General features: G+C 34.6%; 1 protein-coding gene across 4 annotated transcripts; it reads left to right on the top strand.

The window, feature by feature from the left end:
* Positions 1-237: 237 nt before the first annotated feature.
* On the top strand, positions 238-27,977 carry PPP3CB (protein phosphatase 3 catalytic subunit beta). Of its 4 annotated transcripts, none has more exons than XM_062496934.1 (13): positions 238-292; positions 2,318-2,442; positions 4,468-4,579; positions 5,441-5,586; positions 10,833-10,972; positions 11,070-11,147; positions 11,247-11,341; positions 12,794-12,919; positions 14,857-14,934; positions 19,404-19,485; positions 20,364-20,461; positions 25,874-25,903; positions 27,569-27,977. In XM_062496934.1, exons 1-13 carry the CDS (start codon positions 265-267, stop codon positions 27,745-27,747), a joined length of 1,317 nt encoding a protein of 438 aa, XP_062352918.1. In that variant the 5' UTR covers positions 238-264; the 3' UTR covers positions 27,748-27,977. The 4 variants fall into 4 exon arrangements, with proteins under 4 accessions (XP_062352918.1, XP_062352916.1, XP_062352919.1 ...); XM_062496932.1 differs by having other exon boundaries at positions 19,401-19,485; XM_062496935.1 differs by lacking the exon at positions 25,874-25,903.

The following is a 27,977-nucleotide window of genomic DNA, read 5'->3' as shown; positions in this document are numbered from 1 at the left end:
CAGCTATTCCATGATAGATCCTTGTTCTTAGATGGACTCTACTTTTGAAACAGCAGTATTATAACTACTGTTTCTTCTTTTTAAATTTTAGCTGTCCCTTTTCCACCAACGCATCGCTTGACATCTGAAGAAGTGTTTGACACGGATGGAAGACCAAGGGTTGACATTTTGAAGAACCACTTGATAAAGGAAGGTCGAGTGGATGAAGAAATTGCACTTAGAATCATCAATGAGGGTGCTGCAATACTACGGAGGGAAAAAACTATGATAGAAGTTGAAGCTCCAATTACAGGTAATATTTCTAGGTAATTTAATGCATACTTAAATTTGAAAAAGCCAGACTTTTTCAGTAGTAGAATTTGTCTTAAAACTGATGAACCAAAATTTTTGTTAGTCCTACTGAATTATCCCTCTCAATTGTATTTGCTTAATAGTTTGCACATTGTTTTGCAAAATGAAGGCATTAAACCTATTGAAAAAGCTGGTGAGATTGGTATTGAAATTGGGAGTAAAGAAGAAAGTAGCTAAATTCTGTTGAAATATGAATTTCTAATTCCTTCAATATTATAAGTAGGAATAAAGGCATCTACCTGAACTCAGGATAATTCTGAAATCTAAATATGTGAAGAGAAGCTAATTATTTGGGTTTGAAACAGATATGCTGAACTGGGATTCTTAGCAAAAAATACACCTTTATATTGGTCTGTGAGTGAGACTGGTAACTGCATGTAAAACCACGTTCGTGTGAGAGTAGTGGTATTGGTGAAGATTGTTCTAGCATCTTTGATGCTAGGGCCAGAGCCACTGGGATACAAAACTGACTTGTAGAGTTTTCTTGAGTATTTTCATAGTTTGAACAGTTCTGTTTCTGTTTGATCTGGTGAAACATGGAATTTGTGTCCTTTAATACTTCTATTTATAAGCAGTCTAGACTCATAGAAAGTAGCTATACTGGCTGTTATTTATGATAATGAAAGTAGATTTGTTTTCTATGTTCAAATCAGATTTTCTTTAATCTGAACGTCTTTTCTTCTAAATGGACTTACATGAAATTGGTGCCCGAAAGCTTCTTTTAGGGCATCAGCTTGTTATTTTTTAGTATTGGCTAAATGAAAACTTTACATCAACACATCATTATTATTGACATTTAAAAACAAATGGATGATTGAAATGGCGGAAAGTACTAAGTGGCTGACTGAGCTCAGAGTCCTATAAAGTTCCAGATGCACTCAGAATTAAAGTTTATTTAGCATTTTCATATCTCTGTATATACAGGTAATTGGTGTATTAGCAACTTAAAAAGGAGAGAAGTTTTTTCAGTGTTTGTGTAGGACAGAAACACAAAAGAATAAACATTCTATTTAGTCTCATATTTTGTAGGTTGTGATGACAAATGGTCTGCTCTGAGGGAATAACAAACTTTAAAATATGGTGTGCCATGTCCAGTATTTCTTTCCAAGACTAGGACTACCTTTTTTTCCCTGAAGATTTTACTGATAAACTCTTAAGAGTCTGAAGATGCTATTTGTCAGTTATCAGTGACATTTTGCATCAATGAAAGACATAATCTCTCAATTCCTGTGAATTGCTACCTGTGACACCTTATGCAGAAGTGAGAAGGCAGCTCCTGACTTCCATTGAACTGACAACTCCTGTAGGAAAGAGGAGATAGGAGCAGTTGTCTCTTCCATGTGTTTTTTAATTACTTTTTTAAAATTTTGAGATGGCCTGGTTTTGCTGTATGTTCCCTAAAAATTTCCCATCTGCTGCTGTCTTTGGCACTTCTGCCTTTGGTTGCTGACCACTGGGTCTTGTCCCTTCTATATTCTAAAAACACAGGAAAAATACACTGTTGAAATAATGAACATAGATATTTGAAGGACAAAAGTAACTGAGAAAGGAGAAGATATGATCTTATTTAAAAATATATTAGTCTGACTCAGAAATACACTCCCTGCTTTTTCCAAGTTCACATGGGCTCAGCAAATTGTTGAGAAGCAGCAGGCATTTTCAAATACGCATACCAAGGAATTGGGGAGGACATTAGAGGTGCTGACAGCTTTCAAGACCTCAATGTTCCCTGCATTAAATGTGTTGGAAAAACACTCCCCAATCTCCTGGGCTCATAGGTGACATTAGTGTTGTCACAGGTACTGAAGACAGCATCTTAGTGAAAAGCAAAGGGGTAACCTTCAAAAATTTCTGTTATTCCTGCCTTTCTTCATAATTTGAAGTACTTTGTGGCTGTTAACTATAACTTGGTAACTTTTCCACTAGATTTTTTAAAAATTAATTTGAACAAAATTTTTGCTTGCAGTGTGTGGTGATATTCATGGCCAGTTCTTTGATCTAATGAAGCTGTTTGAAGTGGGAGGATCACCTGCTAACACAAGATACCTCTTCCTCGGTGACTATGTAGACAGAGGTTATTTTAGTATAGAGGTAACTGAATATATTAATCTGTTCTGTCCTAATTTCTTTATAAGCACACTTTCACTTAGGTTTTCAAATGAAGTTTTAAGTGTGCTTTAACATTTGAATGTGTTCTTCCTTGCTGTGCCTTCTCCTGTGGTAAAGACCTGTTTACAGGAGGATGTTGACCAGTTGTTTGGACTGCCCTGTTGAAATCACCAGACTTACTCATTTTTTATCCTCTTTCTTTAGCTAGTTTTCTAAAATTCTGTTACATTATTATACGTGCTACTGCTTGTTTGTGTGTTTGTGGAGAACAGGTGAGTCATGACTGCAAGGTCTTTCAATTGTTTGTAATATTATTATCTGTTCAATATTACCTATTTATTTTTATAAAAGAAACTAATTTTATTTTGATAATCAAATGGTTTTTAATAATTAGTAATATTTTTCTTTACAAAAATTCTTAGAGTAAATACAGATATTCCCTGAGGATGACCTGTGTTTCTGCCATTAATTTTTCAGTTACTTTGAATTCAAACAATTTTTTCATTTTCAGCATGTGTTTTAATTGTGCTGCATTTCAAAGATATTCACTTACATTGATTAGTTTCAGAGCATGGTTTTTAAGTTAAGTTTTCTTCTGGAACCAGCCTGGATAGTGCCTCAGCTTGGGATCTCTTCATAGATACCAAATCTAATGGAATGGCATACCATTTGAAATAGTGTCTTGCAAATCACAGTGTGTGTTCTTTCATTTCTGTGTTAAAGTGTTGCAGTTCTAATAATGTGTGGATATGTGCTGTGAAAGACATGCACAAAGCATTTTGGGGTTGTTAGAGATGAACAGGAGATGCAGCAAAGGATGTTTGCCCCAAAGTCATCTCTATGGAGAAATTTCGATAGACATTCCCTATTTATTAATTTGATCTTCTTCACTTGTTCTTGATGATTACAAATAATGTAATTGTCCTTGAAAAAGGCATTTACATATCAACTCCATATGTTAATATATCAAGACCTGGTATGAAAGCTTTTCAACCATTACACTTAAAACAACTTCTGAACAAAGACTGGTTTTGCATGTTTTTACTAAGAAGATAAAAATTCAGTCATTAGTTTAGCTAAACTTCACAATAAAAGTCTTTGGTGTGTTTCTCAGTGTTAGCAGTGTTTTTCTAAAATGTCCATTTGTTTTATTTCTTCCTTTCGTGTAGTCTGCTATTCTATGCAAAATAACTTTGAGGACTGGTAGCTTCAGGGTACTGGTATTGATTAGGAGCAATGATAACAGCTTGCAGGTGACTTCAGTGAAGTCCAAAACTTGTGGGGTTTTCTGATTTCTGTGCTCAGTTAAAAATATAAGAATTAGATTTGAAATTTATGAAATACGCTTTGGGCATTCAGGACTGCTGGGTGGTAACAGACTCTAAACTGAAATAATTGTGCATGTTCTTAGCTCGTATCATTTTGAGGGTTTGATGCTGATGTTGCAGTAATAATGATAGATGGAAAATTGCTATAATTCTTTGACTTTGACTACGGCTGCTTATACACTGAAAAAGCAGTCAGCTTCTCCAGTGTTTGGGGAAAGGATGATTTTCTTTGTCCATTTGTAGTTTAAAACTTGTATCCAAATGATCCATCTAACCTTAAGGGAAATTATTTTGTCAGGGTTTTTTTTCCCCAGTCTCTGTTAATAAATGTCTGCTTTTCTTCTTATGCCAGTGTTTAGAATCATGCATTATACCAGATTTTAGGCAGAAACACATGCAGTATTTTTCTAGATGGAATTGTTCTACAGTTTAATTCTGCTGAGTTTATTTAATTATTGAATATCCAGCAAATATAAACATTTTTTTCACCATTCTGTGTGGCTGTTATTAGGAAAAGTAATATCAGAACTGGACTCGGAGAAGTAGTGCTATTTTAAAATGGCACATTAAGCAGTATCTGCTTTTTGAAACTGTCAGCATCCTTACTCAGTGTTTCTCAGTAATTTTTAAAGTTCATATTAATTAGTGTATTTTACTGGTTATCCTATTTTCTCAACAGTGTGTGCTGTACTTATGGGTCCTGAAAATTCTTTACCCAAGCACATTGTTTCTTTTGAGAGGCAACCATGAATGCAGACACCTAACTGAGTATTTTACCTTTAAGCAAGAATGTAAGTACTGTTTAAGAATGTGAAATTAGTTACTCTTAACCTGCTGATCTATAGTCTGTCATTGTGCTTGAGGGATGTTTGTCTCTTAGTTTAATTAAGGCCTTGTAAACGTCTGGAGGCCTTATTGACTTCTGTAGAATTGCTTGCAGTTCACTGTGGCCTCGGAGTGCAAGAAGAGAGCTGGTTGTAAATATACATTATAGAGTAAGTTTTGATGTAACAATCTTAATTTTAAAGTCCTGGAGAGAAAGATAATTTTGCTGTAGTCCGGAGTGCAGAGTAACTTGCTGAGCAGTGTTGTGAAGCTAGCACAAAATCCCTACTGTGGGGTAGTTTTTCCATTTGGAGGATTGATTTCAGCTATACTAATAAGATAACTAGTGATGTGAGCTATCTCTCCATTTGAAGGCTTGTATAAGTATTGATCCTGTGATAAATGGATCATTTTCCCTAGTAAAACCTTTTTTGATGTGGGTAAAAATAATGTAACCTATAATCAGTTCTTAGCTTTTCACTGTAAGTGAGAATTCACAAGTTTCTTCATAGTATTTTGTACTGAAGTATGCTATATAATTGTATAAAAATATTAATTAATTCAGTTGTTATTTTAAAAACAAAAACAATTTCTTCACACTTGATAACAGAATAAGTGAAAATGGTTTATAGTTCTGGAAGAAAATATGTCTTAGAAATGTGCTTGCTGTTGAAGTGTTTAAAAATGCTCATTTAAACCCCAAAGCATTCATTGTTTTGGGGTTTTTAAAGCATTCTCTTTGATACATGTTCTTATAACCATGATCCACTAAATTACTTCATCATATATTATGGATTTTTTAATGATTTCTATTTTCTTTCCTGCAGGTAAAATAAAGTATTCTGAAAGAGTCTATGATGCTTGTATGGAAGCTTTTGATTGTCTCCCTCTTGCTGCTCTCTTAAATCAACAGTTTCTTTGTGTTCATGGTGGACTTTCACCAGAAATTAATACACTAGATGACATTAGGAGAGTGAGTATTTTGTGTGTTTGAAAATAAGTGGAAATAAGAGATATTTATATGATGCTATACAAAGCCATCTTTATGAAGTTGTCAGTATATTTTCTGTTCTTGTCTCCTGTTGAAATATAAATCAGGAACTGAAATGTAGGCTAAGCAGTATCATAATCAAAATCTCATGGATTATCTGGTGCATTTTTCATTAGTAGGCTTCACTGGGACAGCTGGGACTGTTACAAAACACACACAAAAAAGAACCCTCAAAATCCCCACACAGTTTTTTGAGACAGGTAGTACGTGTGAAGAGTTTCATATCCAATCAAAATAATACATTCTATTTCTTTCTAGATAAGAGCTAGTGTTCTCAGGGCTTCCAGGAGAAAACTTACTAAAATTAATTGTAGTCTTAAAATTTTTTACTATATCTAATGTCATATTTCAGTTATTATATTGCAAAAAGTTTACTGTCTTAAATATGTGGACTTTAGTTTTGACAAAGTGAGATATTGCAGTATTTAATAGAAATTCAGATTGCTATTTAAAATGGCAAATTTGGTAGGCATTTGAGTAACAGTTGAGGAGTACTTCTCACTGTGGTGAATGTGCCACGTATATTAATAAGAAGAAATTAAAAGTTGTTTTTTTTAAAATTATACAATGGGAACACCAAATAATGGTGTGCAGTTTAAGGAGCAGAAGATTGTGATGACACGAGGTATCTGTTTCTAATAGTGTGGTTTCTCCTTGCATGGATGACTTGTCAGGTGGAGATTGTATCCGATGGGAATTTTTCAAGTCCATTTCTTTCCTTTTTGCATACTCCTTTTAGACTTCAGGTTAACTTAGCTGAGGTCTTGAGTGCTGCACTTGGAAATCAAAACCATTCTTGTTATGATTAGGAACAGCTAAAATATAGATGATTTCAGGTTAAAATATACGTAGGTGGTTCTAAGAAAGCTTTGAGATTATAAGTAAGGATGGAAGAAAAAAAGTGGTTTATTCACATATGGAAGAAGGTACATGGGGCCTGTTTGTAAAGAGATCTGAAAGTAAAAGCATGCTCCTAAATTGTTTTTATAGTATATAAAACTATGTATTGCAGTCTGTTTTGTCTTTTTATCTTCATTAATTACATTTCTCATTTTCTTAGCATTTTCTCCTTTATTTGTGCTTAATTTTTCTGTTTTCCCTCTCCCTTTCCTTAAATTTATATGCCGTCCAGTTGAATCTTATTTTTATTTATTCATTAGGGATTTTTTTTGTAATGATTGGACCATTTCAGAGCCTCAAATGTCAGTTTATTTCACTTACAGATACTACACTGCTAAGCAGAGTGGTGTGAGAGGAGAAGTAAAGGGTAAAAACAGAGAGGAGGTGTTTTTACAAGATCAGTGGTGTAAGTGGGAAAATGTACTAAGGCACACTGCACTGTCAAAGCAAATACCGATATGTACAGAAATCCAAATACGTTGGGTAGAGAAAGGGAAGTAAGAAAGCAAGGAGACTAAACAGTGCCATTCTCACAAAGCCTTAACACTTCTCCCTATACAGATGAAAAGAAGCATGGTCAAGGCTTTTTGGAAAGTAATGTAAAGAACATTTTCTAGAAAAACACTTTGGAAAGCCACTATCATAACAGGATTGTGATTCATTTTTCTGTTAGTCTCAGTCTTGCAGCCAATCAGGTTTCAAAGTGTCAAGTAAATTTAACTAAAAAGTAATTCTCTTGTCTTGGTCTGTGCTTTCAGATGTGCTTCTGTGATGTTCTAGGCTGCATTAGGGTGAAATGTTCATATGCATATATGAAAATCTGCACTGTATTTTGTTCTAATGAAAAACACGTTTGTAAATGTAAGGTAGTGTAAGAATTGTTGCTTGGGCTTTTTTTGTTTTTAAAGAATCATCTGGTAACCTGAAAAAGGCGCTAGTTGTGGATTGGCAACAGCTTCAATAGCTGCATTAGAGCTTGGAGTGCACTGACATCTTAAATGTATTTAAATTATGAGGGTGATGTGAAATGCTCATTTTATATCCAGGAAAAAAATCATATACTTGGGGTACAAGTGTGGTGTGTGAAATTACTTCTGTAAGCAATCAGACAATTGTGTAATATTCCAGGTCTTCTGTTTTATTAGCGGAAGTTCTTACTAAGGAGAGGGCTTTGCTGCAAGGACGTAATTATCTGGCATAAAAGAGAAATCACAGCTCGATAAATAGTGCAGGAATCACCTAAGAAAGATTCTGTGCAGGGTGCACTTTCTTCTGGATAAAGTCTTTCATCAGTATTGACATGCAGGAAGGTGATTAAACTATACAATTTAAATTATTATTTTTCCTGTCATAAATTTACTTCCAGAAGAGGACAGCTATCATACTAGACATGACAGTGAATCCTAACTGGAAGGGTTGTTCTAGGAGCTTCCTATTTCTGCCAAAATGGAAGTTTGTGAAACTTGCGGCAATCTAACTTTTATTTTCTGAATATCAATTTCACAAATGTTCTGATTGTCTTGGTAAAGAATGTCTCTTTCAGACACATGTCCATCAACTTAGAGATGGTGGTTAGTTGATTTCATTTACACTGCCAAGACTTCTACTGAAACAAAATACCAGGAATTGTGATTTTAAAACCTAGCATTTTAGAAAGAAGGAAGTATCCAGGCAAGATTATGGGGACTCTTAAAAAGAGAGATAAGGAATTTTTCCCCTCATTTACAATAGATGGTCACTCTTTTGTTTAGCTCTTGGTGATACTAAGACTTGGTCAGCAAATTGCCTTGAAATATATGGCAGCACAACTGGGAATCTGTCTTTGTAATACTTTGCTACCTTTCTGTGGCCTGTTGAAATTTCTTTTGTTCACTAATATGTAAGATGGCTGCCCCTCTTCATTGGTCTTCATGTTGTTCTTTAGGCTTTATTAGGTGATAGTTCTCAAGAAAATTAGGACAGATTAATTAAAACTGGTGTCTGTGTTTGAAACTTCTGTGAAGGCCTTTTACCTAAAAAGTAAAAGTGTTTTAATATGCTGTACCTGAATCTGCCTCTCAGGTTTGGTACTTCTGAATTAGAACATCCATGTGGAGATATAATGCATGTCACTGTAGTTGTCCTGGCTGCACAGTACCTAGAAAGTAATTTAGATTTAAGTGTTTTACAGTACATTAAAAGTTATACTACCAGTTGTGTTTCAACACCAGGTGTATTAATTCTTGTTATTAAAAATTGTCTTTCTCAGTTACCTTAACCGTATTTAGAAAAATGTTGAGCCAGTTTGTATTGAGATTCTGTTTTGCTGTAGTCAAAGCACATTCAGAAATAGTTAAATCAGTAACAAGTGTTTTGAATTTACTCATGTCCTTTAACTTTCTTGTTGTGCCAATAATAGACAAGCCCTTAAATTGATTATTCTCATTTGATATATGCAGTCTGGGTTGAGTAGCTCGAAGTGACATTTCCTTAAATTTTGAAGTATCCTGAGAACCATGCCAGTTAGTAGACTGTCTAGTGAAGAACAAATTGATTTGGTGTGTTATGTATATGTAGTGTATGTATAAGTGTATGTATTTTTTTTTTTTTTTTTTTTTACAAACTGACCTTATTTCAGGACATAGCTGCATTATTGTTTCAATGCTATGAGAAATTAGTTTGGGAGAGAGGTGTGTTTATTGCAGGCAACCGAAACTTTTATTTATAATGTCTCTATCCATTTGGCCAAAGTCATAAAGAAAATCCTTGAAGACTGAATAAAAAATTCTTAGAAATGTTTTCTAGACTTTTAGCCTTCTGTATTGCAGGAAACATCAATCAGCAAACAGTTGAAACTTCTTTGTGTGAATGTCTCTGTTAGCTTCTGGACCCAAATTTATTGCTGGAGGTTTAGAAACTTGATGGTTTAATCTACAGAAATTCAGGTACTTGCAGAAGTTGATGGACTGACTTCTTCAATCTGGAAGAAATACTCCATACCAGGTTTATCATCCAGTATGGGAAATGTTAAACCACAGGATTTTTAATATTGAATAAATTCCAACAACAACTTCAGTTAATACCTGCCTTACCATTATCTGGCAGGAATTTGTAAAGATCTGGACCTCTCCACTTATGTTACAGGTGGCAGCCTCGGGAGCTCTGATTTTCCAGGGCATGAGAGAGCTTGGCACTACTGCTGGTTCCATATTTGAATGGATTCCTATGGACCGTTAGACTCAAATTCACCAGGTGCTCGCCAAACCTCCCTTCGAGCCTGTCATGAAGAGTTAAGTGTTCTCTAGTACCATCAAAGTCATCTTCTTTGGTATGGGAAGTGAAGTGAGATAAATGCACTGTCCATCAAAGAACCGTTCCTACATTTCTTGGATAAAATCATCTTGTGAACAAACTCCAGCTACATAAAGAACAAATAAACTTACATTGAACCTGGGATATCTACTTTCTTTTCTGGGACATCAGAGATTGATTGCCTGTAACTTACTTAAGCAGGGTGTTTTATGTTAACACATGCACTTTGCTCCTTAACTTCTGCCCCTTTTGACTGTGGTTACTAGGAAAGTTGCAGGCTGCTAAAGTAGGTGTTTCAAGTGAAAGTCCGTAAAGAAGCAGCGAGAGAGAAAACGCAGGCATCTCCCAAAATTTTTATGGCCTGTTACATCAGGGGTAGAGCTGAAAAATAAAACTTGTATGAAAATAATCTTAGACAGTTGGGCCAGTCACATCTTCATTACATTATTAAATAATCCACTGTGGAGATGGGTGTTTCAGGGTGGTTTTTTTTTGTCTTTCATTGGTTTGGATTTTTAGGGTTGTTTTGTAACATATATATTTAGTCTCTTCTAGTTGGAGCTAATTATTCATTCTTTTCTTTTATAATTCCTGTTTTCTGTACTGTTTCTCTTTTCTAATTCCTGGTAGTGTCTCCAGATTGGTAGATGTGGCATGTGCATGCAAAAGGACTATTTTGTTCCTTGTCTGTATCTTGACCTTGTATTACACATATCCATCAGTCTGGAAGTTATCTCTCTTCTTTTTGCAACTAATAAATCTTATTGCTCTTAACAGGTTTGGTTCTTTTGGCATGCCTGTGCCTTATTTCATGAGGAGGAGAGGAAAAACTATACAGAAACTACTTCTCTTTGATATGGTTGGGATTTATTACAAAAATGTTTGGTATTGATGGATATGTAGGTTAACAAACATGTAAAACTTAATACTTTAATATCTAAAGAGTATTTGTGCTTTTGCCTTTTCTTTCTAAACAGTTAGATAGATTCAAAGAGCCTCCAGCATTTGGACCAATGTGTGACTTACTGTGGTCAGATCCTTCAGAAGATTTTGGAAATGAAAATTCACCAGAGCATTTCAGTCATAATACGGTCAGAGGATGCTCATACTTTTATAGGTGAGAGTATGCTATGATCTAGTTGGTGTTTTAGTACTGACTCTTCCTGCATATTTTAACAAAATATCTTTTACTCATAATTGTTTTCATTTCACAGCTATCCAGCAGTTTGTGAATTTTTGCAAAATAATAATTTGTTGTCAATCATTAGAGCACATGAAGCACAAGATGCAGGGTGAGTACTTTATATCTTTCAAGGAAGTAGTCACAATGTAAAATAAAAATCAATTGCTTATTTGCTCTAAGATGTAATATAATTTGTTTGGTTTTGCAGTTATAGAATGTACAGGAAAAGTCAAACTACAGGGTTCCCATCTTTAATAACAATTTTTTCAGCACCTAATTACCTGGATGTCTACAATAATAAAGGTAAGAACTTGTTATTAGTAATTGTATGTTGTAATAAAAAAAATGTGTAACTAGATAATCTAATATCAACAGCTTTTTGCCAGTTAAGAAACTAAAGGACAAAAAAATATCCATCACTGAAAGTTATAAAGAAGCGTCATAAATTACAATCTCTTGTAAGAGGAGTCTCTTGAAGTATAAGTGTGGTCAGAGGTTTTGTTTGTGAAAATTGTTGTTATTTAGTACTTGTGTTTAAATCTACTGGTGTTATCCAGTCAGGCAAGGTTTCCCTGTGCTGAGTTTTCACTCATCTGATTGTCTTTAGTGGGCAAGGAAGGTGGTTTGCATTGTGTATTGTGGCATCTAAGCATTTTAATTGTGATTATAATTCCCATAATTGCCACATATGGGAAATCAAGAAAGATATTAAAGTACGGATCACCACTGGAAATACTAAGATTTCATTTCTGTACATCCTCTGCTAAGATAGAGTTGAACAGGAGAAGCATGTTTAATAGCGTGGAGAAAGATTTACAAGTCAGAATTACAGAGAAGAACTTAGCTGTGCACTAGTATTATTCATAGATGAGAATAAAATTCAACAATGAAAATTAAAAATAAAGCCTGCTGACATTCAAGTATGATATTAAAGTAAGGCATTTCAAGTATGTGATGAATGAATGATCTCCTTCAAATACTGTTCCTTTGAAACCAACACCTTTTTTCTATTAAATACTTTGCATTTTCTTCCACCCACCAATAAAGAACCACCCCCAGACCATACCACTTCTATAGGGTGAATAACTGTACACAGAAAAAGATGAGCTGTTATGTTCACTGATTGCAAAGTAAGGGGGAAGTAAAAATATCTTCAACTGGCTTTGTAAGTTTTTTCACTATCTCTATGGATACTGTGTTCATAGAACCCTTTTTCACATGAGCTATTCCCAGTCTGTTGCAAGTGTAAGTATAGAAAAGTGTGGTCAACTGCTTGTTTAGCTCTAGAATGCCTCTGTTTTTCTTTTTTCTTTGGTTTCTCTTTTCCCTCTTCTTCTAGATGTCTATGGTTTTACTCCAGGCTTAAAGCATGGGAACCCATACATGAAGACACATAGGAAGAATTAAACCTGAATTTGCTTATACTGAATATACTGCTGTTCTGAGTTAGTTTTGTTAAAATTACTCAAATTATACATTTCTAGGACTTCTAAAAATCTTTGTTGATTGTAGACCTAAAATAGGATAGTACAGACCTATACATGTAACAATACCTTAAAGTGAAACACTGACAGTAAAATTCCAAAGTGCTCCCTGAGTTACCTGTCTGTAAATACTGTGAAAGAAAGAGCATAGAATACCTCTGGGATTATTTAGCCTAAAGTATAAATAGACCTAAGCCAAGCCTGTGACTTTACATTTGTGGTACTCACAAGTTTCAAACATTCTTTTCAAAATGTCTGAATTTCATTTTAGCTGCTGTATTAAAATATGAAAACAATGTGATGAATATTCGTCAGTTCAACTGTTCTCCTCATCCTTACTGGCTGCCAAATTTTATGGATGTTTTCACATGGTCTTTGCCATTTGTTGGAGAAAAAGGTTAGTAGCTGTTATACATCAACTATTATCTGCATTTCTCCCACATTGATGTTGGGAGTAATTTTGTTTCTTATAATGTATTTACCAATTAGAGATGAATTGCATTATTTTTGTGGGTTTTTTTTACTTGTTTAAGTCAAAGTGGTTAGAACTGCATCTAATATAGCTAAGATGTTAATAGAAATTATAATTTCCATTGAGAGTGTACATCTGCATTGTTAAATAGTATCTTTGGACTGCATTTGAAGTTAATATTTAAATTGTTCCTGTTCTACAAGATGCTAAGTTATATCCTGTGTAGTAATACATATAAATTTACATTGAGATGTTTGTGTAAAATGTTTAAAAACTTTCCTATATAGATATAACAGATTGACCTACACTAAAGATAAGTTTTCATTTATAGTTTCTCTTGTAAAAAAGATAATTTAGCACAGATCCTCCTTTTTTTTTTTTTCCCCTTTTCTCTCTAGAGATGATAACTCTGAATCTAGGACACTGGGGCCCCAAGTAGTCCTCAGTTGACAAGCAACGAGGTTAGAGGCTATTTGGGTCTGTTTAAAATCCTTCCATGACAGAAACTGCTCTTTTCATAAAAACAGATGTGGAGAGCTCTTTAAATTTCTTTGAAAATTTCTTTGAAATTTAGTTTAAATTTAATTCAAATTAAACAAATTTAAATGAATTTTAGGTTTCCTGCAGTTATGTATTTAAGGACATAAATACCTAGGATTCTAGATTTGCTTATGTTATCTTTAGTAAGCAGTTAAATGCAAATCGTTTGCACACTTTTTACTGTGGTTAACCCACTCAACATTTTTTTATGTTTAAATGAAGAGACCTAACATTTGAAAGGAGATTTTATTTATATCTCTCTTGCCTGGTGATGCAGGAGATAATGTTTTCAACAGCAAAGGGTTGATAACTGTGTATTTTGCTTTTGTTGTGTTGCTTGCTGGTAATGACATCCAGCAGCTTATTTAAGAGTGTTTGAATGTTTCATTGCCTTGCTCAGTGCTTCAGGCTGCTGGAGTCATGGTTGTTGTAGGTAGCCTTGCCTTTGGACAAATGCATGCTCCCACTTTTGATGAAGGATTTAGTGTCAGTGTTGCTTGGTCTGCATTGATCAGATCAAAATCATAATTTGGTTGGGTTTTTCTTTTACAGTAGAGAGTAACTCTTTCCCAAGAATGAAGGATACAACAGTAGCAGATAACACCGGGGTTGTATGAATTAGTCATGAATAAATGTAGGCAGCATTTTATAGGGTTTTTAACCAGCTGCCTTTTGGATAGGTTTCTGAATACTCTGTGTACAGGAAGGTTTGAATATTTTAAGAAAGAATCTGATACATGTCAGAAAGATTGAGTGGCAGAATAAGAGTATTCCTGAAGAAAAAAAAATACACACACTTGTCTCAAAAAGCTTGTATCCAGTATGTTGATATATTTAAGGGGAGTTTGAAAAGACAAAATCCTATATTTATATTCTATTTTTTTTTCTGCTTGAGTGCTTCTGCTATGTGCCTGCAGGTGTCAGGAATAGAACAGCTTTTTCAACTCAAGCCTAAATTTGAGCAGTCAAAAAAGTTTGCGTAAAAACTAGTTCAAATAGTTGACTTTTGATGCAAAGCTACTAATTTGCAAGAAAAGTCTTCTTTTGTAAAAGAACTCCTTGTAAGAGAGGATTGCTCTTCATGTTGTTTGATTGTTTTGTGTTTAGTTGTGTAATTTATAGCTGCTTATTTTTCTGAGCTTTTAAAATTCTGTGACAGCTCACATCAAGAAAAACACTTATTTTGAAATGGGTTACTGAGCAATGGTTGTGATGTGAGAAGTTCATTCACTAGAGTTGCTGATGACTAGCTTGATCTTGTTTGCATGGAAATATTTTAAATTCTACACAGAATGAATTAAGGTTTATTTTTTCCTATACAGTAACAGAAATGTTGGTGAATGTTTTGAGCATTTGCTCTGATGATGAGCTGATGACAGAGGGAGAAGATCAATTTGACGGTAGGGTTTACTTTAAGATATGTAAATCTTCCTAATGGTAGTAACCTGTAAACAATTGTTAACATAGACTGGTGTAAAATTGCCTGGCATTTGAACAAAATTGCCTTCAAAATTTTCTGTAGAAAACAATGTTTTTGGTTTAGCAGAGAAGGGAATTTTGTTTGTGTTTGTGATCAAGAAGCAGTAATAGCAACCTTTGCAAATCCTTATGTGATTTTTATTTAAAACAAACCTTTTGCAAATACTCATGTCTGATTGCAATATAAAACAAATTTTTAGTGGGAAATTCTCTAAATGTCTTAAAATTTGGAACATTCTAACTTACTCTGCTACTATTTAGAATAAATGTATTATAATACACTAAATTTCATCATTATTGCCCTTCAGTAACAGTTGACGTAGGAGAACATCAGATGCAATATTTTTTATGGCAAAGTATTATTAATAAAGTCTAAAATGCAAGTTCAAGTCTGTGCTTGAGTTTAAAGAACAACTTGTATATGTACATTGTATTAGGTGTATTCATGTAATGAATTACAACATTTTTTTGTCTCAAACTGTGATACAGTAGATTGTTAAGAGTGGTTTGTAGCATGATGATTAGGAAGCAACATAGACATGAAGACCTAGCATATCACACTTTGTTTTGTTGGGCTTTTTACAGAAGTGCTCAATGCCACACCTAAGAATTTTTAAGACTTGCTTATTTCATCCAATATCAGAACTGATCTGGTGGATAATTGTTGATGGGGGAGGAGGAAGAAAACTTTCAGCAGCCTTTGAGGAACATGAAAGGATTATTTATAAAGACATTAGAGACACAGCCCCTTTCTTAGCATTTGATAGCAGAATAGTGTTGTGCTAAGCAACTGTGTGTTTTCCATTGGAGTGCACTGGTTCTGAGCCACTTCAGCTTTGCTGCTATTCAGATAGTTGCCAGAAATGTGAAAACGTGGAAGAAGTCTCAAAAGTGATCCTGCCAACAGTCAATTCCTGTTTTTTATTCAAGTAAATTTACTAAACTGAACATAAAACATTTGAACCAGGCAGGGTTAGGTGATACTCGGAGGCATTAGGATTTATGTTTGCCAGAGTAGTTGCAATTGTCAGTTGATTACATATGCCCTGTCTGTAGTTTTCCAATTTGAATTATTTTATTCTTCTGTCTCCTTTAACAATTTCTTTGCTTGATGCATCTCTTATGCCACCTAGGTACTGTCTATGCTTTATCTTTCTATGTGGTTGGATCTTTTTTTGAACTGTTGACTTTCAAGCTTTCACTTGTTATTCGTCAAATTTTAAATATTCTCAGCAATTCCACTTCTTGTTTGATGAATGCATTTTCAAGTGTTGCAATTTTCCATTCTATCTTTTTCACATTTCTTCTCCATTCCTTCTTTATTACCACTGCCAAGTTAAATATCTTTTTTTTTTTTTTTTGTCTCACTCACCTTTTTCTTCATCGTTCACTTCCTTTTTTTCTGGACTCTCCATCTGAAGAGCGACTCATGTATGGCAATAAAAAAGGTACAGACCAGACAGAGTAGGAATGTTTTGAAATATGACTTCAGAGAACCTTACAGTAGAAAGTATTATTGAGAAAATACCTTTCTATTCAGAGTTATTATGTAGATTTTATTAACCATTTTAAGGGGAATTTTATAATGACTTGTGTATTTTGTTATGAGAAGTCATACTTCAAGACATCTGTCTTTCTGTGCATGAATTTTTTTTCCTCCTTTCTTCATTCCTTTTTTTTGTAGAATTTCATTATTTTACCTACTTCCAAAATTTTATCTTTGGTCCTGCATGTGTAGGGAGCTTTCCATTGTCTGTCTTGCTCTTTAATACTTTCCTCATTAGCTGTTTTTTTAAGGTTGTGCATGGAATGTGTTTATAAAATGTTCCAAAACCTGGTTTGTGTAGTACATTTCGTCTTCTTAACTGAGATGTCAAAAAAAGTACTTTTTGATTCTCTGTGCTATTCTGAAGATGGTCGGATGCAAATTGTAAAAAGAAGCCTACTTACTAACTCAAAGTCATGGTCTGTCACTTCTTTTTCAGAAATCACAGGGTAGATAGTTCTGTACAGAGAAATTCTTCTGACTACTACTTGCCTAATAATAATTTTTCTCTCTGTATAAATTTGTTGGTTCCAGAGAATATTTGTAATACTTGGGAATGCATTAGATTATAGATGTGTTTCCAAGAGTTTTGTTTGGGGCATAACATGTCAGCATTTCAGAATTTGTTTCTTGTGCAGGCATTGGGAATGGGAAATGGGGAAGTTCTTTGTCATATCAACTATGATTTAGGGTGTAATCAAGACATTCTTCTGCAAGCAAATGCCATTCTCTTAAGTAACCAGGATTCAATGGCCACATTAGTGCAGTGCTGCAGCCTGGAAGAATGCCTTTGGCTTTTTGTCTTGGCTGTGTTGCTTCTGGAGGGCTAGGGCAGGGAGAGAACATCTTAAAAAACAAACAAAAATGAAAAATCCCAACAAACAAACAAACAAAACCCCCTCAAACAAACCAAACACCCCAAAGCAACCTTTCTCATTTTAAAGCACAGGGACTAGCACTGCCTGAAGTCTATCCAATTGGCACGTCACAGCTTGGCATCAGTGAAGCCTGCAAATTGGTGTGGGTAGAAGGAAAATTGAGGAACTTAAAGAGAAATATTTGACACCCCCCTTAGCCCAGATCTTTTCAACCTCTAAAAGAGTCTCCTTATTCCAGATTCTCAAGTGGCTATTCAGTAGTGTTCAAAGAGACAAAGCAAAAATTTCTAGAATTGTAAAAATTAAAAGTTGAGATTTCAAGGAAATTATTTTCAGTAAAAATTGAGTATTTCATACTATCCTATTCCAAGTTTTTCCCGTTTTGTCACTTTTTGTTTCCACCTGTTTTTTCAGGTTTTTAGTTTGATGTCTGTTAGAATTGTCTAAAAAATTTTTTTTTTTAGTTTTGTTTATGAGGACTGGCCAGTATTTGTCATACCCCATGATTCTGTCATTGTGTTCTTACAAAGATTGTCTCTTGTCCCTATTTTTTCTTTATCATTGCACCTTTTCTGTCTTGTGTGGTTTTGTTGTTGTTGTTTACCCTTACATGCTTTATCTTTTGTATTGAATTTGTTTTGGTGTTCAGGGTGGAAAGTCTACCCACTCTTGTGCCACATAAAGCTTTGTGTCCTTGCAGCTGTGGTCTGAGAAGTGTGACTATTGTACCTGAGTGTCTGTGCCCTCACTGGGAAGCCCCATGCTAGTGAGCAGGGATGGAAAACAGCTTCTTCCACAGCTTCTTCTCCCTTTTTGAATGCAAGTAGGCAAATTTTGGACACGTGGCTCTTCCTCTGCCCTCTTCTGTGGTCCTCTACACTCTACATTCTTGCAATTTAGTTGGCAACCTCTTATTGTGTACCTTTCTCCCAAGACTGAACAGCGCTGTACGTGGAAGTTCTGGAATACCTAACAGACCTGTCTGAGCTTGTTTGCTCTTGACCCCTGTGGTTCAATTCAAAGTATGAGTGAGTTACTCTCACCCTGATGGGACTAATGCTCTCCTTCTCCAATGGCTGAGGGGAAGTAAGGATTTTGGTTTTGATACCTCCTCATCTGCCTCTACTGCTTTAATAAAATTGAAGAGTTGGCAAAGGGAAAGTGAAATGAGAGGAAGGATGACGTTTATACATTGAAACAAACCAGAAACTCTTAGAGTTGAGAAAGGTGCTCCCATTTTCATATCAAGGCAGGCAAGGTGGCTTTTCTTCCCAATCACAAGCCTCCTTTCAGAGTTTTGTCTTCACTTTTGTCTGTCACAAGTGGTATCACTCTGCCCTTTGGAATGTGCAGTATTTACTCCAGATCTTTGATATTTGTAGTTTCTGTAAATTATGCAAACCTAAGATGATGTGGAACACAAACTTAAGTGGTAAGAAAGGTACCACTGCTTGTTTATTTTCTGGGGGGTTTTCATGGAGCTGTGTTTTGAGTAGCTGATGTAGAAACAAGGAAACCACTGTTTTCTCTTGAACAGCTGTGTAATAATTTGAAAATCTTTGTTTTTTCTGGCTTTAATATCTCTTTGGCTTACAAATTGGGCTGCTTGCCTACATCTTGATATACACAGATGTCAGTACTAAGAATTTAAAGTGTAAAATTTAAGCAAATGAGTTATGATAGTTACTACACCGTAGCGGAGGTAGTTCAGATGCTTACTGGTTTAGGAAATCATTGTGAACAATCTGAACTTTTTTGTGTGTGTTTTGTGGACAAAGAGGTGATGGTGGTTTAGCTGGCATTCTGAAGCTCTAATTTGATAACACTGTGCCCTTAAGTGTTTGGGTACTGACCTCCTGTGAAGATTACTGAACTTAAACAGTTGTGTTAAGTTTGATGCACTTTAAAACTATGACCTTCTAGATACTCATGAGCTTGAGACTCTTTCTTCTTCTATTGAAAGTAGGTACAGCTGCTGCACGGAAGGAAATAATCAGAAACAAAATTCGTGCAATTGGCAAGATGGCAAGAGTCTTCTCTGTTCTCAGGTACTTGCATGATTTCTGCATTCCTAAACCCTGGTTACATATGCAAGGTAAACACCTCTGTTTCAGGATAATGAATGCCAAGGATTTTTCAGGGAGATAGATCACTGTGTATCAGAATCTTGTTTGGAATATTGGTGCACCCTGTTGGTGTTGGAATTTTTGGTTAAATAATGTTTTTTAGTTATCTTTGAGATATGTTTCAAGAAATTAGAACATGATCTTTAGTTTACATGTTGTTTGTCAAGCTGTTTACTAAGAGTGTTGGAAAGGCAATACCAGATAAAAAAACTGAAATGAAGGGTGTAATGGAGGAGGTCAGGACTGACTCTGAAAATTTCTGACATACCAGGAACTTGAGGAGTAGAGGGGTTTTGTTTCCAGTTATGGTTTGTTTCTTTTGAGCTATTTAAAAAATACCCCATCCTCTTTAAATCTAGAGATTTCGTAATCCTTTTTACCCAAAATGTCTGTTTTTCCACAGAACAGAATTGCTCAAATAGGGGTAATTGTTTAAAGTTGTTATTTCTATAGTAGAGACATTTAAAACAAAATTGGGGATTGTTTTCTGGTAGTGAGATGTTCAGTACCTCATGTGGCATTCAGTGCTCATTTCAAAACTAATGAACCTGCATATGAACAACTGCTCAGAATTTGGTTCAGAAGTAGCCAGCATTTATAACTCCTAGGCAGAAGAAAGACTGGTATGGAATAGAATTATTTCCACCTTTTAAATTGTTGGAATTTGAATTTACATTCAGTCTTCACATGCCTAAAACACAGCAAAACTAGGCTCTCCCTTTCCCCATCCATTATTTTATGTCAGTGCAAGTTTTCATGCAGAGATATTTAAGGTTTTGTTACTGTTTTTTTTCACACAGGGAGGAGAGTGAAAGTGTGCTGACACTCAAGGGTTTGACTCCCACTGGAATGTTACCTAGTGGAGTGTTGGCTGGAGGACGACAGACCCTGCAAAGTGGTAATGATGTTATGCAACTTGCTGTGCCTCAGATGGACTGGGGCACATCTCACTCTTTTGCTAACACCACACATAATGCATGCAGGGAATTTCTTATGCTTTTCAGTTCTTGTCTTAGCGGCTGATACAAGCATAGTGTTATGTGTTAATCAGGCAATGTGAAATGGATACTTAACCAGGGTATAAAACTAAAAGCCAATTAGTTCAGCAGTGTCAGGCTGTGTTTTTCAGACTCTGAGCTTCCTTAGTTTACGATTTTTCAGGTGGGGTGACCTTACAGATCTCATATTAAGGCGTTTAATCATTACAGATACAAAAATGGCAGTGTAATTTTGCATCATTACTTGTGTGCTCTCCATTAAAATGGTTTTATTATAGCTGTGTTAGTATTTTCATTGACAATGTCAAATACTTGTTGATATTAATATTAACAAACAGCTACAGACTGCATAGTTCCATATTACACTCCATTGACAGATTGGAATGTGCTACGTTTTGTACCCTGGTAATTAATGCCAAAGTTTGTTCTCTATGTTGTTTGTCAAATGTTCTATGTATAATTGACCTCCCTGAATTGTCCTTGTAACATGCTGTTTCCTTCCTCTGCAGATGTAGCTGCTTTCTTAGATCTGTCTGTCTCTCTCTAGGTATAGATGTATGTCTGTATAAGTGTTAAAATTAAACCACTATCCCAGACACTTGTCTGTCTCTTGATGTGGAAGCAATGTTGTAGCACCTTGTTTTTGAGGTTTGCTGCATTTGCTGCTGCACATTGTCTGTGCATTTTGAACAATAATGTACTTGAAAAATATTCCATCATTTGTTATAAAATCAGTTGAGAATAAAGGGATTGAATTTAAAACTTGTAAATAAATCAAAATAAAAGGGTGTTATTAAGTGTGCATATATTTTTTTTGCATGAAAATAAAAAGAACTATACAAAATATACCTGTAATCTGGCTCATTGAATATTTTATAAAAGGTTTTTATTATTTTTTTAGTTTGTTGAATCATTGGATCATATTTTTCACGAGGCCCATAATGATTAACCAGGATTAGGGAGGATGCTATGAGCTTGTACCAAGTGTATTAAAAGAATGAAGTCCACGTTTTCTGTTCACAGTGGTGAATAACTAAAAAACACCAGTCTGAAACTGGACTTCATGTCAGCAGCACTCTTAACATGCTCAAGGACTTTTTATTAGCCACCTTCAGGCTTTACTAGGAAATATAAAATTAGAGTATGGGGACTCTGAATTTTATAACTATTGAAAGATTGTGATATGTGAATACCACTTTTTACACAATCTATTTTCCAAGAGTAGCTGCTTTTCTCATTTCATGATTTAGACTGTTTATTTGAATTCCATATATTTTCTATGTAAATTTTATAAAGCCTTTCACTACATTTCCTATTAAACTATCAAAGCTGTTTTAAATAGCTTTGAAACACAAATGTTACATTTTAAATCATTTTTCAGTGGACATATAATGTCTACAAGTAATTTTATATGTCCAGTGTATGTATGTGATTGTTTTGTGAGTGTCTATAACAAGAAATGGTGTGTGTTTCCTAATCCATTCAACTATTCCAAAAGCATATGTTCTAACTTTAATTTTCACTGTTTAATAAGAAATTTTATTATGCTTAAAAAATGAGTCTGCATTCCTCTCACTCATTTAACAAATTTTTTATCCATGTTGCATTACAAATGGCAGAGAGGATCAAACTGACTAGAAAATTTTTTTTACCTAAAGCATATGACTTTCTACCATTACTGAAAATGTGGGACATTTGGAAAGTATGCAAAATCCAATCTGGATTTTTGTGGGTGTGGGCTTTTTCTTGACCAGAACTTCTGATGGCAATATTCCCTGATGTACTACATTAATGTACCTAAATTTTTTAGTCATGTTGATTGTTCAAAATAAATCATGCCAACTGTTAGTTCTTAAACTGAATTAACTTCTTTTTACTGATAAGACTGATGCTACTGTTTCAGTCTTAAAGGAGTAGTTCTCAAATTATAGTGCTCAACTGCAAAGGTGGCAGTAAACCAAAAATAAAATCAAACTTCATTAACTGACCATTTTCTAAACCACTGTAGTATGAATTTATATTCTTGACAAAAATATGGTCACTGATATTATAATAGGATTTCTTACTACAAATATTTAATTACTCTTTGAAATATTTTGTACTATGTTGATCAGTACACTAGCAATAATTTAAACTAGTCTAGGCTTGCAAAAGTAAAAGAACGTAATATTAATTGAAGTAATTTTTTTATTCTGTTCTTTTTTTGGCTTAAAAATACACAGAATTGACCAGTATGCCCTCAGTTTTCCTGCTTTCAGTCTTAAAAATGCTCATTTTTCAATGGCTCTTTCATTGATTGCTGTTAAATCTGTGAGCAGCTTTGAAAGTTGTAAGAAATTGGAGTGTATATCTGTTTCTTTAAAGAGCTGGGCTGAAATTATTTTATCAGGGCAAATAGATATAAACACCTATGCAATTTTTGCAGATACATACCTATGATATCTCTTAATGTCAGTAACATTTTCCATACTGGGTCTTAGCAAATGCCACTGTTCTGTCAGGACTTTGTTGAGCCCAGCTGCTGTGTTTGTGAGCTGCTGGCCCTCCTCCTCCTCCTCCTCCTCCTCCTCCTTGGAGCAGGGGTGCCTGGTGGCTTTGCCTGGTGGCTTTGCTGTCCTGTCAGGCAGCACCAGGACAGATCCTCACTGCAGCACAGAGCAGCCCAGGGGGGAGTGGCAAATGCAGACTGCAGCCAAGGGCTTCAACAAAGCCATCTCAGATCAAAAGCATAAATCTGGAAAAAAAATGCAAGCCTACATCCTATGGGAGATGTCAATGTATGATTTTTTTCATGAATATATGGATATACTTTTTAAAAATTAATCATAGCTTACTTTTGAATAGCTTTAATGTTAGGATAAAAACAGACTTTGGGAAATCATGGCCTTTGTATCTTTCTAGGTTTTTTAAATGTACATTTGGTTTTTATTATTTTTGTTGCTTGTATTATAGTAGCTGAAATAATAAAGATCATATTAAGTACTATTATTTAAAATAGCATTTCCTAATGACTTATTTTGTGAATTGAATTCAATTAAATTAGCTTCCAAATTGAGCCAACATCTGCTAAAAACTGACAAAACACCTAGAGCATTATTCAGCAACATACTAAACAAAAGTCTAATTTAAAAATTTGAAGTACTTCCGTGGACATCATTTGAACTACTGCCCCTGCTATTAGTCAGAAAGCAGTTAAGATAGTTTTCTTTGTTTATGTTAAAAATTAGCAAGGATTTTCTATCACATCCATCCATTAAGTAAAACAAGGGGAAAGCTGAAATTAAGGATGTAAATGCCATTGAAACCTGTTGCTTAAAATAAACTCTTAATTGGGAATTTTCAGATCAAAGACATCAGAATTACCTGTTAATATGATCCAGTATTTGCTTGAGGTTTATCAAAGTCTACAAAGAATAAAATTTTAATTTAGATATATCTGCAAAAAAAAAATCAACAAAATGGTTTTCCAAATTCAGTCTCTACAGGTTTCTTAAGTGCTTGCATTTTCCAGTCAGTTTGTTCTTTTATCTTTTTCTTAACTATGATGATTATTCCAAGGTCTTTTTGGAATAGTAATTCTACAAGTAGTGTGAACTAGGAGTAAATTTTAAAATTTGTATTTATGACGAAGCTACATAATTTGCAGAGATAAATTAGTATTCGTGATCTTTTCAGGGAAAGATTGAAAACAGAGACCTCACAGGTAACAGGAAATGGTGGAAAGAGGTGGTTTTTTAATATAGTTTCATATTTGTATGGCAAATTGATTATAGTTTGAAAGTATATATTTGGTGACTTTCTAAAACAATTCTTTAAGTAATTTATTTTTAGAAATAGAAAAAAGTTTCTTTCCCTTAAGGTAAATATAACTAACCATCCATTCAAGTGGCTGTTTGATTTAATTCTGGAATTGTCCTTGTCTTTGTAGATTTAAGTGCAGAACTGTTCTAACATTTTTTTCATTTTTTGTTCCATGAAAAGTGCAGTATATGAAATTCAAAATGCTGCACTTGCCTTAAGTATTTAATATTATTTTATGAAATAAAATAGTATTTATTGGATACTTACTTAATGCAAGTATCCAATTTTTTTTTTAGACTATGTCAGTGAAAATTAGAATCTTATACAACAGTGAGCTTAACACATAGTGTAGGCAATTCATACATAACATAGTGTAGGCATAGTGTAGGTGATTGGTTTTGTTGGATAGGAAATGAGAAGTAATAAACTTAAATCTCTTTAAAGAATTTTATTCTCGTCTAATGCACTATTTTCTTATAGAGCTATTTTCCCCAGCACTTTCTTGAATACTCTGCCATGATTTTTGTTGTTGACAGTATGTATGAAGCACTACACAAGTAGGTTTACCACTATGTAAACGACTTTTTTTTTTCAATATTTCTGAAATTGTGGTATTAGAGGAATGGCAGATAGTAGAGGAGGTAAAACGTTGTTACCATGATTGACTTAGCTACAGTCCAGGTTGTAATAACAATAATAACCTTATGTTAAAACTTTGCCAGCTAGAGCTAAACTATAAGGAAAGATCTTACACATAAGAAAACAAAGTTGTCATAGTTACTTAGTTAGAAAAGCAGCTAGTGAGCTAGGTGTTCTTCATATTCACCTTAATTCACCCACTAAGACTGTGTTTAATCCAGGCCTCTTCCTGCTGTAGACTTTGTTGATTCAAGCAAACAATTTAAAAGACTTTGTAACTATTACTTTCTAGATTTGTCTTCTTTGGCTGAAATTTCATGATTCAGTTCTCAGAGATGCCCATTTTAGCTTAAAACATTGTGAGAAACTGAAGTACTAGTTTAAACTTCAGGGAGCTAAAGATAAACAGAAAAATATTTTTTATTATTATTAGAACACTGGTAGTGTTATTTTTATAGTGCCTATCCTGGTAATTTATTGAATATCCCTAATGCATTTTAATCATCAGTAATAGTCTCAAATAGATTTTTAGTATTTTTTTAAACCATACCACAACTTTACCATCAGTTGAAATTTTCTGTTGCTGTCTTAAAAAAACCCCGAAAGTTACAGAAATATATAATTAATAACACCAGTTCATTAGTGTTACTTTGACAGGCTTTTAGTTGATAAAGTCTAATAGTTAAAATTTAGGAAAAGTTTTACTTAGACTTGAAAACAATTCCCCAAAAACTTAATTGTCATTTTAACTAATTGTAATCTAATCTGGCGTAGCATACTATATTAAATTGATCATTGCCTTTTCTGCTGTGCGATATTACACTCTTCATCTTTCTCATTCATTTTGCATGCATCTGCTCACTTCTGTACAGCCACTGTAGAGGCAATTGAGGCTGAAAAAGGTATGATCAGAGTCTTTGCCCTTGGCAGAGATCTGTGGTGTCTGGGAGGGAATTCAAAAGTACTCTGTGTGGGTGTGTTTTATTTTCAACTTGCACAAGCAGAGATGAATCAACTGCATTGATTCATCTATTTTACATGTAACATTCATTTCTGGCTTTAGGATGATGATTATCTTTAATATTTTAGGGAAATTCTTGGGGGGTTTTGGTCTCCTTATGTTTGTTGTTTTTTTTTTTTTTTTAACAGAATATTCTGTAGGGTTTTGTATAATAGCATGTTGTGATGTGATGTTGTCTTGAAGTTCTTAAAAATCAAAGTGTTTAGTGTCTTTTTTTCTGTATTCAACTGAAGGTTTTGTTTGATTGTGGGGAGGGGATGTTATATGTGGAAGGAGGGTTGTTTATGCATGCCTTTTCTCATAAAATATATTTAATGGCTTTGAGCTTTTTTTTTTTAACTTTCTGTGATACCTGGTAGTGTAAGATATATAACTTTTTTCTATAGATTTTGAATATAATTTATTGTTCAAATTTATTTCTAGTATTTATGAGACATATTAAATACAATGGATTATTAGTGCTTCTCTGCTAAATAAGTTGTATATACGTCCTCTGTTAGTGATATTGAGCAAAATGCCATCAAATTACTTGGTTCAGAATATTCAACTTCAGATTGTTTCTTTTCAGAGAAAATTTAGTTTCTTGCTCAGAATTTAATGAAGTGAATGACAAACAGCATAGCATAGTTGAGAGAGCTGCCTTTGGGGTATTTCAGATTTAGTTGCAAAGCACCATTTAATGACTGTATTCTTTGTTTTTTTAATTAAGGAAGTCAGATCTCCAAAAATATAAACAAGTGCCATATTCTGTTCTCACACACACCTGCAAGAGGTCCTGTTGTTGTGAGTGGAAAGCTGTACTTAAATCTCTAAAGAATTATTTCATCCCAAAGACTTTAGTCTTATTATGTGGTCAGCCATTTTTAGGTGTAAATTCAACTACAGACCTCATTCATCAAAATAATCAGTAGAAAAATAATACCTGTTTTCTATACTTACTTTAAATACATCTGTATTTAAATGACACCATTGTTGAACCACGGTGCTAACTCGGTGATTGTGGCTGTGTCCATTTCCATCATCCACATGATTAGCACAGTGTGAACCACATCCTGCAGTTTTGCCTGCATGAAAACTGCAGGATCAGGCCATTGGTGCGTGTGCAGGATGTAAATCTGCCACTACTTTTGTAACTCTTTGCTGCTTTGCCTCCGCTGCACTTGCTGTGCTGCTTAGATCTTACTGACATTGCCCTGAAGAGAAGGGGGATGTTAAGATTGGCCCGGTGAGCTGGGCAGCAAAAGCACAGCAGTGATAGCTGGCCCCCACCAGGGACAAGCAGAAGCAGTCAAGTGGGCTTAAATCCCTCGATTCCTACTTGCAGAATATTTGCCATACTTTGTTCTCTTTGTAATGAACTGAAATCATGATTGCCATGAACATGTGAGGAAAGCAGGTTAGAGAATTTTTTAGCAATACAGTTGCAGGGCCATTAAGTTTCTTTGGCTGAATTTTTAGCTTTTTTTTAAACGTCATTCATTAGAAAAAGTATATGCTTTCCACTTATTTTTCCATTACTGACATATCAAATTTGCATTTTGTTAAGCAATACGAGGATTCTCTCCGCAACATAAAATCTGCAGTTTTGAAGAAGCAAAAGGTTTGGATAGGATCAATGAGAGAATGCCACCAAGGAAAGATACTCTTCAGCAAGATGGTATTAATACCATAAACACAGCAAATGCCAATGGAAACAATGGAACTGGCAACAACAATGCACAGTGACCACAACAGCTTCTGGTTTACTCACTCATGTCCTGCCTGAGAATTCCTAGATTACTGCTTTTTGATGTGACAACAAATGAAATAGGGGGATCACTTGAAGTGATTACTTAACACAAGTGGAAAACCATCTGACTTGATCCCACTGAAGAAAGACCATCATGCTTTTGAGACAACAGCCCCTCTCTTACACGGTGACCCAACCTCCTGGAAGCGTGTGCCTCACCCTTTCA

This window comes from Cinclus cinclus, chromosome 7 (genome assembly GCF_963662255.1).
Source record: "Cinclus cinclus chromosome 7, bCinCin1.1, whole genome shotgun sequence".
In the NCBI taxonomy this organism is placed as follows: domain Eukaryota; kingdom Metazoa; phylum Chordata; class Aves; order Passeriformes; family Cinclidae; genus Cinclus; species Cinclus cinclus.
Note: the sequence above shows the minus strand (reverse complement) of the source record. Positions and strands in the feature narration are given on the sequence as shown.